General features: G+C 60.4%; 1 protein-coding gene across 1 annotated transcript; it reads right to left on the reverse strand.

The window, feature by feature from the left end:
* Positions 1-422: 422 nt before the first annotated feature.
* LOC119700406 (transcription factor COE4-like) lies at positions 423-16718 on the reverse strand. The gene is made up of 11 exons (XM_038135528.1): positions 16714-16718; positions 15931-16012; positions 10519-10636; positions 8570-8703; positions 8352-8478; positions 6542-6630; positions 6056-6121; positions 5266-5407; positions 4617-4796; positions 3808-3999; positions 423-1967 (listed from the first exon to the last, which is right to left on the reverse strand). Exons 1-11 carry the CDS (start codon positions 16716-16718, stop codon positions 1897-1899), a joined length of 1206 nt encoding a protein of 401 aa, XP_037991456.1. The 3' UTR covers positions 423-1896.
* Between the last annotated feature and the right edge of the window lie 1560 nt (positions 16719-18278).

Below are 18278 nucleotides of genomic sequence, written 5' to 3' on the forward strand. Positions count from 1 at the left end.
CATCATCCATCATCCATCATCCATCCATCATCCATCATCCATCATCCATCCATCATCCATCATCCATCATCCATCCATCCATCATCCATCATCCATCCATCATCCATCATCCATCCATCATCCATCCATCATCCATCATCCATCATCCATCATCCATCCATCATCCATCCATCATCCATCATCCATCCATCATCCATCATCCATCCATCATCCATCCATCATCCATCCATCCATCATCCATCCATCATCCATCATCCATCATCCATCCATCATCCATCCATCATCCATCCATCATCCATCCATCATCCATCATCCATCATCCATCCATCATCCATCCATCATCCATCCATCATCCATCCATCCATCATCCATCCATCATCCATCCATCATCCATCATCCATCCATCCATCATCCATCATCCATCCATCCATCATCCATCCATCCATCATCCATCCATCCATCCATCATCCATCATCCATCCATCCATCATCCATCCATCCCACTCCAGACTATTCCCCCTGCCCAGGAGCATCCATGATCTCCTGGATCATCCCCCTAATCCTCAACATCCACCCTATTCCAGGGGATCCATCCCACTTTGGATCATCCATCCTTTTCCAGGCCTTCCATCCTACCTTGGAGCTTCCATCCCAGTTTAGAACATCCCTTCCATCCTGGAGTATCCATCCCACCTTGGAACATCCTTCCTTTTCCGGAGCTTCCATCCCACATTGGTTCATCCATCCCACCTTGGATCATCCATCCCAACTTGGATCATCCATCTCATCCTAGAGCATCCATCCCACCTTGGATCATCCTTCCTTTTCCAGAGCTTCCATCCCACCTTGGCTCATCCATCCCATCCTGGAGCATCCATCCCATCCCGGAGCATCCATCCCACCTTGGCACATCCATCCTTTTCCAGAACCTCCATTCCACCTTGGAACATCCATCCCACCTTGGATGATCCGTCCCATCCCAGAGCATCCATCTCATCCCAGAGCATCCATCCCACCTTGGCACATCCATCCTTTTGCAGAGCTTCCATCCCACCTTGGATCATCCATCCCAAACTGGAGCATCCATCCCACCCGGGATCATCCATCCTTTTCCAGAGCTTCCATCCCACCTTGGATCATCCATCCCATCCCGGAGCATCCATCCCACCTGTAATCATCCATCCTTTTCCAGAACCTCCATTCCACCTTGGAACATCCATCCCACCTTGGATGATCCGTCCCATCCCAGAGCATCCATCCCACCTTGGCACATCCATCCTTTTGCAGAGCTTCCATCCCACCTTGGATCATCCATCCCAAACTGGAGCATCCATCCCACCTGGGATCATCCATCCTTTTCCAGAACCTCCATTCCACCTTGGAACATCCATCCCACCTTGGATGATCCGTCCCATCCCAGAGCATCCATCCCAACTTGGAACATCCAAACTTTTCCAGAGCTTCCATTCCACCTTGGATCATCCCTCCCAACCTGGAGAATCCATCCCACCTTGGATGATCCATCCCATCCCGGAGCATCCATCCCACCTTGGCACATCCATCCTTTTCCAGAGCTTCCATCCCATCCTGGGCCACCCCTCCCACCCATCCTGGCCCCTCCATCCCTCTCCCTCCTCCGCCCCATTCCCGGCTCTCTCCGCCTCTTCCCGAGGCCAAACCCAGGAACTTTGGCTCATTCCAGGATTTCCCCAGGTCCCCCCTCAGCCGGGCCAGGCCGGGGCCACCAGGGGTGGGGACATCGGGGGGCCGGGTCCCCTCATCCCGCTCCGTGTGGCGGCTCCGCCCAGCTCTGAGGGGAGGGCACAGGGGACAGGGATGTCCCCAGTCCTTGTCCCGGCGGGATGGGGGGTCCGGAGCCCCTCCGGACACGCCGTCCTTAGGAATAGGCCAATCCCTGGAGCGGCCGCGCCGCAGCGTGGAATTTGTCCGAGTCCTCGAAAGCTGGGTCTGGGCAGGGCAGGGACAGCGTCAGCCAGGGGACATTGGGGACATTGGGGACACAGCGGGACAGGGACGCGGATGGCATGGGACAACCCCAGGTATGGGTGTCACACGGGCAGGGACATCAGGAAGGGAGTGCAGTGACATTGGGGACCTTCTGAGGGGCAGGGGGCTTGGGGTGGGTGTTGGGGACACTGGGGACCTTGGGGACACTGGGGACCTTGGGAACACTGGGGACAGGCCCCAGGGTGGCATGGGACAACCCTGGCTATGGTGTCACATGGGCAGGGACATCAGGAAGGCAGTGCGGTGGCATCAGGGACCCTCCGTTGGGCAGGGGACTTGGGGTGCGTGTTGGGGACACTGGGGACCTTGGGGACACTGCGGACACAGCGGGACCTTGGGGACGAGGGTGGCATTGAACAACCCCAGGTATGGGTGTCACAGGGGCAGGGACATCAGGAAGGGAGTGCAGTGACATCAGGGACCTTCTGTGGGGCAGGGGGCTTGGGGTGGATGTTGGGGACACTGGGGACCTTGGGGACAATGTGGACACAGCGGGACAGGGACGCAGGTGGCATTGGATGACCCCAGGTATGGGTGTCACATGTGCAGGGACATCAGGAAGTGAGTGCAGTGACATCGGGGACCCTCTGAGGGACAGGGGGCTTGGGGTGGGTGTAGGGGACACTGGGGACCTTAGGGACAATGCGGACACAGCGTGACAGGGACGCGGGTGGCATGCGACAACCCCAGGTATGGGTGTCACACGGGCAGGGACATCAGGAAGGGAGTGCAGTGACATCGGGGACCCTCTGTGGGGCAGGGGGCTTGGGGTGGGTGTAGGGGACACTGGGGACCTTGGGGACACTTGGGGACAGGCCACAGGGTGGCATGGGACAACCCCGGATATGGGTGTCACATGGGCAGGGACATCAGGAAGGGAGTATGGTGACATCGGGGACCCTCTGTGGGGCAGGGGGCTTGGGGTGCGTGTTGGGGACACTGGGGACCTTGGGGACACTTGGGGACAGGCCGCAGGGTGGTACAGGGAAGCACCAGCCATGCCCATGGGCAGGACATTGGGCAGGTCCAAGGATCAGAGTGACACTGAGGTCCCTCTGTGGGACAGGGCCACCCAGGGACAGAGGCCATGGACCTTGGTGACACTGGGGACACTGGTGGACAGGGACAAGGGTGGCACAGAGCAGAGCCCTGACCAGAGACCCAGAAAGGCGCAAGGGACACTGGGACACTCCATGGGGCTGGGGACAGATGTGAGGGACCCTGGGGACACTGGGGACAGAGAGGGACAAGGGTGGCACAGGGAAGACCCAACCATGCCCAGGTACATCAGCACTGTGGTGACACCGGGGACCCTCCGTGGGGCTGGGGCCACCTGGGGACAGATGTCAGGGACCTTGGGGACACTGGGGACACTGGGGACAGAGAGGGACAAGGGTGGCACAGGAAAGACCCAACCATGCCCAGGTACAGGACATCAGCACTGTGGTGACACTGGGGACCCTCCACGCGGCAGGGGACAGATGTCAGGGACCTTGGGGACAGTGGGGACAGAGAGGGACAAGGGTGGCACAGGGCAGCCCCAACCATGCCCAGGTACAGGACATCAGCACTGTGGTGACACCAGGGACACTCCACGGGGCAGGGGACAGATGTGAGGGATCCTGGGGACACTGGGGACACAGGTGGCACAGGGCAGCCCCAACCATGCCCAGGTACATCAGCAGCGTGGTGACACCGGGGACACTCCACGGGGCAGGGGCCACGCAGGGCTGGGTGTCAGAGACCTTGGTGGCCTTGGTGGCCTTGGGGACAGGCTGACCTTGCAGGGCGCTGGCGCAGGCGGGCGGGGGGGACCCCTGTGGCCGCAGCACGGGGGCGAAGGCGCTCTTCTGCTTCACGGCCGAGATCATCGTCACCGGAGAGAACGAGAAGCCACCGGGCGAGGTGGCCGTGCCCGGGCCCGAGGTGACAGCGACGGACGAGGCGCCCAGCGGGGGACTGGCGGGCAGGACTGAGGGGACAGCCACACACGGCTCGGATGGTGACGGGGGACACCGCGAGGGGACGGGGCGGGGGTGGGACAGGGATAGGAATGGGGACAGGGACAGGACAGGGATGGGGACAGGGAGAGAGGCAGAGAGAGGGACAGGGACAAGGACGGGGCCGGGATGGGACCAGGGATGGGGACAGGAACAGTGAGAGAGGCGGGGACAGGGACAATGACAACGATGGGCCAGGATGGGGACAGGGACAAGGACAGGGACAGAGATAGGGACATAACAGGGAAAGGGACAAGGATAGGGACAGGCACAGGAAGAGAGGCAGGTACAGGGACAATGACAGGCCAGGACAGGGATGGGGACAAGGACAGGGCTGTCCCACCTCAGCTGGCCATGTCCCCACTCCCTCTCCCGCCCTCAGTGATGGCTTTGGGGACACTCCAAGGTTGTCACACGGCTTTAGGGACCCCACAGGGCTGGCCCATGACTCTGGGGACCCCCAGGGACGCCACAATGACTTTGGGGCCACGACTTCAGGGACCCCCCCCAGGGCTGTCACACGGCTTTGGGGACCCCCCATGAAGCCGTGTCCCCCCCCTCCAGGGTTGTCCCCAGATGTGTCACTCACTGGCGTAGGGGGAGGTGGCGGTGGAGCCGTTCAGGAAGCTCGGAGGGGACCCGGGGACCCCCAGCCCGGCCATGGTGGCCCCGCCGAAGCCCCCGGTGGCCCCGGCAAAGCCCTGCTGGGGGGCCGAGCCCGGGGGACCGAACCCCCGAGCCGGGGGCGTCCCGGGGCTGCGCGAGAACCCTGCGGGGACAGCGACACGGTGGCACCGCCCGCACAGGGGACAGAGACTCTCCGGACCGTCCCCACCCCCACCCAGGGGACACCGCGCAGTTTGGTCAGAGCCCTGCGGGGACAGCGACACGGTGGCACCACCTACACAGGGGACACAACCCCCCGAGGCCACCGCGCACCTTGGACAGAGCTCTGAGGGGACAGGGACGGGTGGCACCCACCGGGGAGGGGACAAAACCTTCCCGCCACCCCGAGGCCACCCCGTGGCCATCGCGAGGTCACCTCGCACCTTGATCAGAGCTCTGAGGGGACAGGGACGGGTGGCACCTGCCGGGGAGGGGACAAAAACCTTCTCGCCACCTCAAGGCCACCCCGAGGTCACCTCGCACCTTGGTCAGAGCCCTCAGGGGACAGCGACAGGTGGCACCTGCCGGGGAGGGGACAAAAACCTTCCCGCCACCCCGAGGCCACCGCGCACCTTGTTCGGAGCCCTGCGGGGAGTCGCCCATGGCGAGGCCGAGCTGTCCCCCGCCGAAGGAGGGGACAGTGACATGCGCGGGGGCCCTGGGGACACTGTAGAGCGCCTCGGCCACATCGGCCGCCCGCTTCAGCAGCACGTCCTGGGGACAGGGCAGTGGTGTCACCGAGGGAGGGTGGCACTGCTCGGTGGCACCTCTGGGTGGCACTCTATGTCACCTCGTAGTGACACCTCACAGCGTCACCCCGCAGTGTCTCCCTCCAGCACAGCGTCACCCTGAAGTGTCATCTCTCACTGTCACCCCTCGACGGCGCCCTGCTGTGTCACCTCTTGGTGTCACCCCACAGTGCCACCCCTTGAGGTCACCCTGCAGAGCCACCCTCCAGCATAGTGCCACCCCTTGCTGCCACCCCGCAGTGCCACCCTTTGGTGTCACCCCACCACCCACAGAGCCCGCGGTGACCCCGGGATGGGCCGGGGGTGGCTGGGACTGTCCCAGCTGGTGTCACCTCCCGGGGCACAGACAGGCCAGGACGGGGCTGGGGAGGGGACCAGGACCCTCCAGGTGTGGCGGGGGGGACTCAAGGGTGTCCCAGAGATGTCCCCAAGGGGGTCCCAGGGATGTCCCCAAGGGGGTTCCTGGGGTTGTCCCACGATGGGGGGTCCTGGGGAGGTCCCAGGGGTGTCCCCAAGGGGGTCCCAGGGGGGTCCTGGAGGGGTTCCCGGGGTTGTCCCACGATGGGGGGTCCTGGGGAGGTCCCAGGGGGGTCCCAGAGGGGTCCCCACACACCTGGTTGCTGTGGGGCACCCCGTAAAGCGCCTCCACCAGGTCGGCCGCGCGCTTCAGCAGCACCTCCTGGGGACAGCGAGGGGACAGGGGAGGGGACAGGGGAGTCAGGGGTGCTGCGCCCCCAGCCCAGCCCCTATGGTCCCCCTGTGTCCCTATTTTGTGTCCCCAATGATCCCCCCCCCTCCACGGTCCCCCCGTGTCCCCATTCTGCGACCCCAAAGACCTTCCTATGTCCCTCCTGGTCACCACCCCTGACCCCCCCATTCTGTGTCCCCAGTGACCCCGCCATGTCCCCCCTGTGTCCCCAACCCCCCCGTCCCTCCCTGCCAGACCCAGGGGACACAAGAACTGTCACCCCCTCCCTGCCCTTTGCCCCTGGGGCACTGCCAGGGAATCCCCGCGTCCCCGGTGTGTCCCTCCTGTCCCCCGGGGGTGTCGCTGTCCCCCGGGGGTGTCGCTGTCCCCGGGGGTGTCGCTGTCCCCTACCTTGGGCAGGCGCTCGGGGTCCCCAGGGTGCCGCGGGATCACCTTCTGCAGCCGCTGGAACCCGTAATCGATGGTGGGCTCGTTCAGGGCTGGGGACAGGGGACACTGCCGTCACTGTCACGGTCACAACGTCCCGGGGGCTAGGACATTGTCCCGAGGGGCTGTCCCCACTGTCTGTGTCACTGTCACACGGGGTCTGTGTTCCTTTCCTGTTCCTATTTGTGTCCATATCCCACGAGGGCGCGTCACAGTCCCAGGTGTCCCCATCCCGGTTCCAGGTGTCCCCAACCCAGGACTCTCCATCCCAATCCCAGTGCTCCCCATCCCAGTCCCAGGGGGTCTCCATCCCTTTATGGGGTGATGTGTCCTCTTCCCAGGTCTCAATCCCAAGACTCTTTATCCCACTCCCAGATGTCCCCATCCCAATCCTGATGTCCCCATCCCTTTTCCAGGTGTCCCCACCTAAATCCCAGGTGTCCCCTTCCCATTCCCAGGTGTCCCCATCTCATTCCCAATGTCCCCATCCCATTCTTGGGTATACCCATCCCAATTCCAGGATATCCCCATCTCAATCTCCATGTCCCCACCCCAATCCCAATGTCCCCATCCCATTCCTAGGTGTCCCCATCCCATTCCCAATGTTCCCATCTCAACCCCAGGTGTACCCATCCCAATCCTAGTGCTCTCCATCTCATTCCCAGCTGTCCCCCCCAGGTGTCCCCATCCCATTCCCAGGGGTCCCCACCCAACCCCAGGAATCTCTATCCCATTCCCAATGTCCCCACCCCAATCCCAGGTGTCCCCATCCCAATCCCAATGTCCCCATCCCATTCCCAAGTGTCTCTATCCCAACCCCAAGACTCTCTATCCCATTCCAGGTGTCCCCATCCCATTCCCAAGTGTCTCCATCCCAATTCCGATGTCCACATCCCAATTCCAGGATATCCCTATCCCATTCCAGGTGTCCCCACCCTAATCCAAATGTCCCCATCCCCAGTCCTGATGTCCCCATCCCATTCCCAGGTGTCTCTATCCCAGCAGTCTCTACCCCATTCCCAGGCGTCCCCACCCCAGTGCCGATGTCCCCACCCCAACCCCAATGTCCCCATCCCAGTCCCAGGTGTCTCTATCCCAGTCCCAGGTGTCCCCATCTCAATCCCAGCTATCCCCACTCAAACCCCGATGTCCCCTCCCCAGTCCTGATATCCCAAATCCCGATGTCCCCACCCAAACCCGATGTCCCCAGTCCCAATGTCCCCACCCAATCCCCGATGTCCCCATCCCCATCCCAATGACACCAGTCCCAATGTCCCCACCAATCCCAATGTCCCCATCCCAATCCCAATGTCCCCATCCCAATGTCCCCACCCAAACCCAATGTCCCCATCCCAATCCCGATGTCCCCATCCCGATGTCCCCATCCCAATGTCCCCATCCCAATGTCCCCATCTCAATGTCCCCATCTCAATGTCCCCATCCAATCCCAATATCCCCATCCCAATATCCCCACCCAAACCCAATGTCCCCATCCCAATCCCAATGTCCCCATCCCAATGTCCCCATCCCAATCCAAATGTCCCCATCTCAATGTCCCCACCCAATCCCAATGTCCTCAGTCCCCATCCCAATGTCCCCATCCCAATCCAAATGTCCCCATCTCAATGTCCCCACCCAAACCCAATGTCCCCATCCCAATCCCAATGTCCCCACCCAAACCCAATGTCCCCATCTCAACCCCAATGTCCCCATCTCAACCCAGATGTCCCGAGCGCCGCTGTCCCCACCCAGTGCCGCTGTCCCCGTCCCTCACCGGTGTAGACGAAGCGTCCCGGGGCGCCCTTGCAGAAGTGCTTGGCCTTGTAGGACAATGTCACCTCCACGACCCCCGGGATGTGGCGGGGGGGGGTCTGCACGCGGATGGCGTGGGGGGTGATGAGCTGCGGGGGGGGGACACGGCCTCAGCCCGGCCCGCGGCGTCCCCAGGGTGTCCCCGAGGCGTCCCCGCGCCACCCCCGGCCCCGGCCGTACCTCGCTCCACACCAGCACGGTGCCGAAGAGCACCTGGAGGCCATCGAAGAAGTTGTCCCCGATGACGATGACGGTGGCACCGCCAGTGGTCCAGCCCTCGCTGGGGCTGATGGCCTTGATGCAGGGGGTGGCTGCTGGAGGGGACAGCGACAGCCGTGGGGGGGGGGACAGGGACAGCAATGGCAGGGACAGAGGGGTGGGACAGGGATAGAGGGGTGGGGGGGACAGGGACAGTGATGGCAGGGACAGAGGGGTGGCAGGACGGGGACAGCGATGGAGAGGACAGCGATGTGGCAGGGACAGAGGGGTGGGACAGTGACAGAGGGGTGGCGGGGACAGGGACAGCGATGGCAGGGACAGAGGGGTGGCAGGACAGGGACAGCGATGGCAGGGACAGAGGGGTGGGACAGTGACAGAGGGGTGGCAGGACAGGGACAGCGATGGCAGGGACAGAGGGGTGGCGGGGACAGGGAAGAGGGGACAGTAATGGGGACAGGTACTGGGACAGGCATGGGAACAACCACAGGGACATGGACATGGAGTGGCAGAGGCATGGGGACAGGCATGGGGACATGGGGACAGGGACAGTGAGCTGGGGGCAGGGAAGAGGGGACAGAAATGGGGACATGGACTGGGACAGGCATGGGGACACAGGGACAGGCACAGGGACATGGAGTGGAACAGGTGTGGGGACGCAGGGACCGGCATGGGGACATGGGCATGGATTGGGACAGATGTGGGGACAGGCATGGGGACATGGGGACAGGGATGGGGACACGGACACGGATGGGGACACGAGGGCATGGACTGGGACAGACACAGGGACATGGGGACATGGATGGGGACTGGCACAGGGACACAGGGACATGACCAGGGACAGGCATATGGACACAGATGGGGACAGTGACAGGCGGCCACATGGACATGGCTGAGGACACGCACGTGTGACCACGGTGACAAGGGTGGGGACAAAGAGGCACCCACGGACACCCAGCCTGGATGGGCATGGACACTTGGGGACAGCAGGGTGGGGACACAGGGATGGCCCCAGGGGTGCCAGGCCATGCTGGCAGGGTCCCAACACATGTCCCCAAGATGTCCCCAAGGTGGCCATGGTGACACAGATGGAGAAGCACCCATGGACACCCAACCATGGACGGGCAGAGACATTGGGGACAGCAGGGTGGGGACAGCAGGGATCACCCAGGGGGTGCCAGGCCATGCTGGCAGGGTCCCAACACATGTCCTCTCCAGGATGTCCCCAAGATGTCCCCTGGTGACCACAGTGACACAGATGGGGAGGAACACATGGACACCCAACCATGGATGGGCACAAACATTGGGGACAGGAAGGTGGGGACACAGGGATTGCCCCAGGGGGTGCCAGGCCATGCTGGCAGGGTCCCAACACATGTCCCCAAGATGTCCCCAAGATGTCCCCAAGGTGGCCATGGTGACACAGATGGAGAAGCACCCATGGACACCCAACCATGGATGGGCACAAACATTGGGGACAGCAGAGCGGGGACACAGGGATTGCCCCAGGGGGTGCCAGGCCATGCTGGCAGGGTCCCAAAACATGTCCCCAGGATGTCCCCAAGATGTCCCCTGGTGGCCACAGTGACACAGATGGGGAGGCACCCATGGACACCCAACCATGGATGGGCACAAACATTGGGGACAGCAGAGTGGGGACAGCAGGGATCACCCAGGGGGTGCCAGGCCATGCTGGCAGGGTCCCAACACATGTCCTCCCCAGGATGTCCCCAAGATGTCCCCTGGTGGCCACAGTGACACAGATGGGGAGGCACCCATGGACACCCAACCATGGATGGGCACAAACATTGGGGACAGGAAGGTGGGGACACAGGGATTGCCCCAGGGGGTGCCAGGCCATGCTGGCAGGGTCCCAACACATGTCCCCAAGATGTCCCCAGGTGTCCCCTGACCTTCAGAGGGGTCGAGGCGCCGGGCGCGCCGGCCGTGCTTGGAGTTGTTGTGGACGAACATGTTGTCGGACACGGCCAGGACGTGGCCGTCCACGTGCACCGTGGTGGACACCACCACCTGCGGGGACAAGGGACACGGTGACCCCGCTGTGCCCCCTGGCCTGGCACACTGCAGGGGCACTGCGTGTGCTGTCCCTGTAGTGTCCCAGGGGTGTCCCCTCCCCTGTCACAGCCCTGTCACAGTGCAGGGATGCTGTGTGCAGTGTCCTTGTGCTGTCCCCATCTGTCCCTGTCACACCACAGGGACGCTGTGTGTGGTGTCCCCACGGTGTCCCCATCCCTGTCATACCACAGGGACGCTGTGTGTGGTGTCCCTGTGCTGTCCCCATGGTGTCCCCATGATGTCCCTTCCCCTGACATGGCCCTGTCACACGGCAGGGACGCTGTATGTGGTGTCCCCATGATGTCCCCATCCCTGTCACAGCCGTGTCACACCACAGGGACGCTGTGTGTGGTGTCCCCACGATGTCCCCATGGTGTCCCCTCCCCTGTCACAGCCGTGTCACACAGTAGGGACACTGTGTGTGGCATCCCCACGATGTCCCAACGGTGTCCCCTCCCCTGTCACAGCCCTGTCACAGCACAGGGACGCTGTATGTGGTGTCCCCACGGTGTCCCCTCCCCTGTCACACCACAGGGACGCTGTATGTGGTGTCCCCACGGTGTCCCCTCCCCTGTCACAGCCCTGTCACAGCACAGGGACGCTGTGTGTGGCGTCCCCACGATGTCCCCACGGTGTCCCCTCCCCTGTCACAGCACAGGGACGCTGTGTGTGGCGTCCCCACGATGTCCCCATCCCTGTCACAGCCCTGTCACACCACAGGAGGTGCCAGCTGTGGTGTCCCCACAGTGTCACAGCGGTGGCCCAAGGGTGGCCCCCGCAGCCTGGGGCCACCAGCCCCCCCAGGGGACCCCCAGACTGCCGAGCCCCTTCCCCCGGGACACCCAGGGGACACCCAGGGGACACCCAGGGGACCCCAAACCCAGCCCAGCCCCACAAGAGACCCCAAACCCCCCGAGACTCCTCTGGGGACCCCAAACCCCTCAGGGCCACCCCCAACCTGACCCCAGCCCCACCAAGGGGACCCCAAACCCCTTTTAGGATCACCTCGAGTTCCCCAAGTTCCCCCTAGGAGACCCCAAACCCCCCTGAGGCCCCTTCGGGACCCCCCAAACCCCTTTTAGGGTCACCCCCAGTGCTTCAAATTCCCCCCAGGGGACCCCAAATCCCTTTCAGGGCCACCCCCTCAGGGACCTCCTGGGCCCCTCCAGGGGACCCCACACCCCTTTTAGGGCCACCCCCAGTCCTCCAAGTTCCCCTCAGAGAACCCCAAAACCCTTTTAGGGTCACCTCCAACACCCCAGATTCCCCCCAGGGAAACCCAAACCCCTCTTAGGGTCACCCCCAGTGCCCCAAATTCCCCAGGGGACCCCAAACCCCCCTGAGGCCCCTTCAGGACCCCCCAAACCCCTTTTAGAGTCACCTCCAGCCCCCCAAATTCACCCCAGGGAAACCCAAACCCCTTTTAGGGCCTCTCCTTCAGGGACCTCCCCAAATCCCTTTTAGGGTCACCCCCAGTGCCCCAAATTCCCCCCAGGACATCCCAAACCCCCTTGAGGCCCCCCTCGGGACCCCTCCAGAAGACCCCAAACCCCTTTTAGGACCACCCCCACTCCCTCAAGTTCCCCCCAGAGGACCCCAAATCCCTTTTAGGAACACCCCAAGTCGCCCCAAATCCCCCCCAGGGGACCCCAAATCCCTTTTAGGGCCACCCCCAGCGCCCCAAATTCCCCCCAGGGGACTCCAGACCCCTTTTAGGGCCACCCCAAATCCTCCAAGTTTTCCCCCAGGGAACCCCAAATCCCTTTTAGGGCCACCCCCAGCGCCCCAAATTCCCCCAGGAGATCCCAAACCCCCTTGAGGCCCCCTCGGGACCCCTCCAGAAGACCCCAAACCCCTTTTAGGACCACCCCCACTCCCTTAAATTCCCCCCAGGGGACACCAGACCCCTTTTAGGGTCACCCCCAATCCTCCAAATTCCCCCCAGGGGACCCCAAATCCTCCAGCTCCCCACCAGAGGACCCCAAATCCCTTTTAGGGTCACCCCAAGTCCCCCAAATTCCCCACAGGGGACCCCAAATCCCTTTTAGGGCCACCCCCAGCACCCCAAATCCCCCCCCAGGACATCCCAAACCCCCTTGAGGCCCCCTGGGGACCCCTCCAGAAGACCCCAAACCCCTTTTAGGGCCACCCCCACTCCCCCAAATTCCCCCCAGGGGACTCCCCAAATCCCTTTTAGGGTCACCCCCAGCGCCCCAAATGCCCCCCAGGGGACCCCAAGTCCCCCAAATTCCCCCGAGTGGACCCCAAATCCCTTTTAGGGCCACCCCAAATCCTCCAAGTTTTCCCCCAGGGAACCCCAAATCCCTATTAGGGCCACCCCCAGCGCCCCAAATTCCCCCCAGGAGATCCCAAATCCCTTTTAGGGCCACCCCCACTCCCTCAAATTCCCCCCAGGGGACCCCAAATCCTCCAATTCCCCGCCAGAGCACCCCAAATCCCTTTTAGGGTCACCCCAAATCCTCCAAGTTTTCCCCCAGGGAAACCCCAATCCCTTTAAGGGCCCCCCCCAGCGCCCCAAAATCCCCCCAGGAGATCCCAAACCCCCTTGAGGCCCCCTCCAGAAGACCCCAAACCCCCCCAATCCCCTAAAAGAAAACCCCCCCCGTCCCAATCCCACAAACCCCCTCCCGCCCCCCTTTCCCCGCCGCTCTCCCGCCGCCGGTGCCGCGATGCAAATGGGGTCGTTAATCACCGAAATGTCATAATTAACATCTCGTTAGCGAGCCCTGATGAACCTCGGGGGGAGCCGGGACCCAGCTGCGACCGGGGGGGGGCTTAAGGGATTGGGGGGAGGCGGAGATTTTGGGGTTTTCAAGCCGCATTTGGGGTTTTTTATAGGGCGGCGGGAAATTTAGGATTTTTCAAAGGGGTCGAGGGGGATTTGGGGACTCGATTCCCCTCAACCCCTTTGGGAAATCCTTTTGGGGTCGCCTGAACCCCTTTTTGGGGTGTCCTACACCCTATTTGTGATGTCCCCAAGTGTCACCTCAAAGTGACACTTTGAGGATTTTTTAGGGTGGCGGTAAATTTGGGATTTTCAAAGGGGTCAAGGGGAATTGAGTCCCCAAACCACCTTGACCCTTTTGGGGTCGCCTAAACCCCTTTTTGGGGTGTCCTCCACCCCATTTGAGACGTCCCCAAGTGTCACATCAAAGTGTCGCCATTAATAGGGTGGCGGTAGATTTGGGATTTTCAATGGGGTCACTGGGAATTGGAGACTCGATTCCCCTCAACCCCTTTGGGGAATCCTTTTGGGGTCGCCCAAACCCCGTTTTGGGGTCAAAATTCGTGGTTTTGTATAGGATGGTGGTCGATTTTTTAGGGTGGCAGCGGATTTGGGATTTTCAATGGGGTCAAGAGGAATTGGAGACTCGATTCCCCTCAACCCCTTTGGGAAATCCTTTTAGGGTCGCCTGGACCCCTTTTTGGGGTGTCCTACACCCTATTTGTGATGTCCCCAAGTGTCACCTCAAAGTGACACTTTGAGGATTTTTTAGGGTGGCGGTAAATTTGGGATTTTTTAGGGTGGCGGTAAATTTGGGGTTCTCAAAGGGGTCAAGGGGAATTGAGTCCCCAAACACCCTCGACCCTTTTGGGGTCACCCGAACCCCTTTTTGGGGTGTCCTCCACCCTATTTGTGACGTCCCCAAGTGTCACCTCAAAGTGCCACCTTTTATAGGGTAGCGGTAAATTTGGGATTTTCAAAGGGGTCAATGGGAATTGGAGACTTGATTCCCCTCAACCCCTTTGGGGAATCCTTTTGGGGTTGCCCAAACCCCGTTTTGGGGTCAAAATTCGTGGTTTTGTATAGGATGGTGGTCGATTTTTTAGGGTGGCAGCGGATTTGGGATTTTCAATGGGGTCAAGAGGAATTGGAGACTTGATTCCCCTCAACCCCTTTGGGAAATCCTTTTAGGGTCGCCTGGACCCCTTTTTGGGGTGTCCTACACCCTATTTGTGATGTCCCCAAGTGTCACCTCAAAGTGACACTTTGAGGATTTTTTAGGGTGGCGGTAAATTTGGGATTTTTTAGGGTGGATTTTTTAGGGTGGCGGTAAATTTGGGGTTCTCAAAGGGGTCAAGGGGAATTGAGTCCCCAAACCCCCTCAACCCTTTTGGGGTCACCCGAACCCCTTTTTGGGGTGTCCTCCACCCCATTTGTGACGTCCCCAAGTGTCACCTCAAAGTGTCACCATTAATAGGGTGGCGGTGGATTTGGGATTTTCAAAGGGGTCACCATGGGGAATTGGAGACTCGATTCCCCTCAACCCCTTTGGGGAATCCTTTTGGGGTCACCTGAACCCCTTTTTGGGGTCAAAATTCGTGGTTTTGTATAGGATGGTGGTCGATTTTTCAGGGTGGCAGCAGATTTGGGATTTTCAATGGGGTCAAGAGGAATTGGAGACTCGATTCCCCTCAACCCCTTTGGGAAATCCTTTTGGGGTCGCCTGAACCCCTTTTTGGGGTGTCCTACACCCTATTTGTGATGTCCCCAAGTGTCACCTCAAAGTGACACTTTGAGGATTTTTTAGGGTGGCGGTAAATTTGGGATTTTTTAGGGTGGATTTTTTAGGGTGGCGGTAAATTTGGGATTTTCAAAGGGGTCAAGGGGAATTGAGTCCCCAAACCACCTTGACCCTTTTGGGGTCGCCTAAACCCCTTTTTGGGGTGTCCTCCACCCCATTTGAGACGTCCCCAAGTGTCACATCAAAGTGTCGCCATTAATAGGGTGGCGGTAGATTTGGGATTTTCAATGGGGTCACTGGGAATTGGAGACTCGATTCCCCTCAACCCCTTTAGGAAATCTTTTTGGGGTTGTCTGAACCCGTTTTTGGGGTGTCCTCCACCCCATTTGTGACGTCCCCAAGTGTCACCTTAAAGTGCCACCTCTTATAGGGTGGCGGTGGATTTTTTAGGGTGGCGGTAAATTTGGGGTTCTCAAAGGGTTTAAGGAGAATTGAGTCCCCAAACACTCTCGACCCTTTTGGGGTCACCTGAACCCCTTTTTGGGATCTCCTCCATGACATCACCAGGTGTCACCTGGAAGTGTCACCTTTAACAGGGTGGCGCTAAATTTGGGATTTTCAAAGGGGTCGAGGGCAATTGGGGACCCGAACGGGGGGAATCGAGTCCCCAATTCCCCTCGACCCCTTTGGGATCTTTTTGGGGTTGCCTGCACCCCTTTTTGGTGTCCCCTCCACCCTCCCGGCGATGTCCCCGCGTGTCACCTGGAAGCGCCGCATGTCCCGCGGGTTCCCGGCGTTCTTCAGGCAGTTCTGGTTGCACTTGAGGAAAAACTTGAGGAAAAACCTGGAATGGGGGAAAAAAGAGGGGACAAACGTGTCCCCATGGTGTCCCAAATCCCGGTGTCCCCAATCCTGGTGTTCCCGTCTGTTGTCCCCATCCCTATGTCCCTTCTTGTCACCACCCCTTCACTGTCCCCATCCCAGTGTCGCCATCCACATCTTGGTGTCCCTATTCTGTCCCCATCCCAGTGTCCCCATGGTGTCCCCAGTCCCGGTGTCCCCATCCCAATGTCCCATTCTGTCCCTTTTCTGCTGTCCCTTCTTGTCACCACCCCATCATTGTCCCCATCCCGGTGTCCCATCTTGCCCCCATCCCAGTGTCCCCATCCCTGTCCAATTCTGTCCCCATCCCACTGTCCCTTCTCGTCCCCATCCCTGTCCTGCTCAGTCCCCACCCCCATCCCGGTGTCCCCATTCTGTCCCCATTCCACTGTCCCCATCCCAATGTCCCCCCTCTGTCCCCATCCTGGTGTCCCCATCTCCATCCCCGGGTCCCCATTCTGTCCCCATTCCACTGTCCCCATCCCAATGTCCCCCCTCTGTCCCCATCCTGGTGTCCCCATCTCCATCCCCGTGTCCCCATCCTGTCCCACTTCCACTGTCCCCGTCCCACTGTTCCACCCTGTCCCCACGCCATCCCCTTCCCAGTGTCCCCACCTTGTCCCTATCCACTGTCCCCATCCTTCTGTCCCTTCCTGTCCCCACCCCATTGTGCCACCCTGCCCCCATCCCAGTGTCCCCATCCCAGTGTCCCCATCCCATCCCATCCCAGTGTCCCTCCCTGTCCCCATCCCATCCCATCCCAGTGTCCCTCCCTGCCCCCATCCCAGTGTCCCCATCCCATCCCAGTGTCCCTCCCTGCCCCCATCCCAGTGTCCCCATCCCATCCCAGTGTCCCTCCCTGCCCCCATCCCAGTGTCCCCATCCCATCCCAATGTCCCTCCCTGCCCCCATCCCAGTGTCCCCATCCCATCCCAGTGTCCCTCCCTGTCCCCATCCTGCTGGGGGTGACACCGGGATCCCTGGGGACATTGGGACCCCCCCGGGCCCATCCCCGGGGTCACACGGGGTTTGGGGACATCCGGGGGACCCCAAGTGGGGTCAGCCGTGGGTCAGGCTGGGGGGACACGGAGGAGGGTCCCAGGGAATGGGGATCCCACAAAAAAGGGGTTACATGGAAAGGGGATCCCAGAAAAAAGGGGTCCCAGGGAATGGGGATCCCATAAAAAAGGGGTTACATGGAAAGGGGATCCCACAAAAAAGGGGTCCCAGGGAATGGGGATCCCATAAAAAAGGGGTCCCAGGGAATGAGGATCCCATAAAAAAGGGGTTACATGGAAAGGGGATCCCACAAAAAGGGGGATCCCATAAAAAGGAGGATCCCACAAAAAAGGGGTAACATGGAAAGGGGATCCCATAAAAAGGGGGATCCCACAAAAGGAGATCCCAAAAAAAGGGGATCCCATGGAAAAGGAGTCTCAGGGAGAGGGGATCCCACAAAAAGGGGATCCCAGGGAATGGGGATCCCACAGAAAAGGGGTCCCAGTGAAAGGGGATCCCACAAAAAAGGGATCCCAGAAAAAAAGAGTCCTGGGGGAAAAGGATCCCAGGGATCCCACAAAAAGGGGATGCTGCAAAAAGGGGATCCCACAAAAAAGGGGTTTCAGGGAGAGAGGATCCCACAAAAAAAGGGTCACGGGGGAAAAGGATCCCGGAGATCCCACAAAAAAGGGATTACATGGAAAGGGGGATCCCAGGAAAGGGGGATCCCATAGAAAAGGGGTTCCATGGAAAGGGGTTTCCAGGGAAAGTTAGTCCTGCAGAGAGGGGGTCCCAGGGAAAGAGATCCCACAAAAAAGGGATCCCATGGATGAGGAGATCCCAGGGAAAAGGGGATCCCACAAATCAGGGGATCCCATGGATGAGGGGATCCCACAAAAAGGGATCTCATGGAGAGGGCATCCCATAAAAAGGAGCTGGCACGGAGGGGAGGATCCCAGGGAAAGGGGGTCCCAGGGAACGGGGATCCCACAAAAAAGTGCTCCCATGCATGAGGGGATCCCATGGAAAGGGGATCCTATAAAAAGCAGATCCTGCAAAAAGGAGGATCCCACAAAAAGGGATCTCATTTAGAGGATCCCATGGACAAGAGGGATCCCAAAAAAATGAGGATCCCACAAAAAGGGGTCTCATTTCTAGGATCCCATGGAAAAGGGGGACCCCACAGAAAGGGGGGATCCCACAAAAAGGGATCTCATTTAGAGGATCCC

This window comes from Motacilla alba, chromosome 4, assembly GCF_015832195.1.
Source record: "Motacilla alba alba isolate MOTALB_02 chromosome 4, Motacilla_alba_V1.0_pri, whole genome shotgun sequence".
NCBI lineage: Eukaryota > Metazoa > Chordata > Aves > Passeriformes > Motacillidae > Motacilla > Motacilla alba.

Bases quoted from the DNA above. Each gene is read 5' to 3' on its own strand.
- LOC119700406 (XM_038135528.1), bottom strand. The intron at 8,704-10,518 runs GTCAGGGGACAC...TGTCCCCTCCAG, and splicing joins GCGCCTCGACCCCTCTGAAG to CAGCCACCCCCTGCATCAAG. The intron at 6,122-6,541 runs GTAGGGGACAGC...CGCTGTCCCCAG, and splicing joins ACCCCGAGCGCCTGCCCAAG to GAGGTGCTGCTGAAGCGCGC.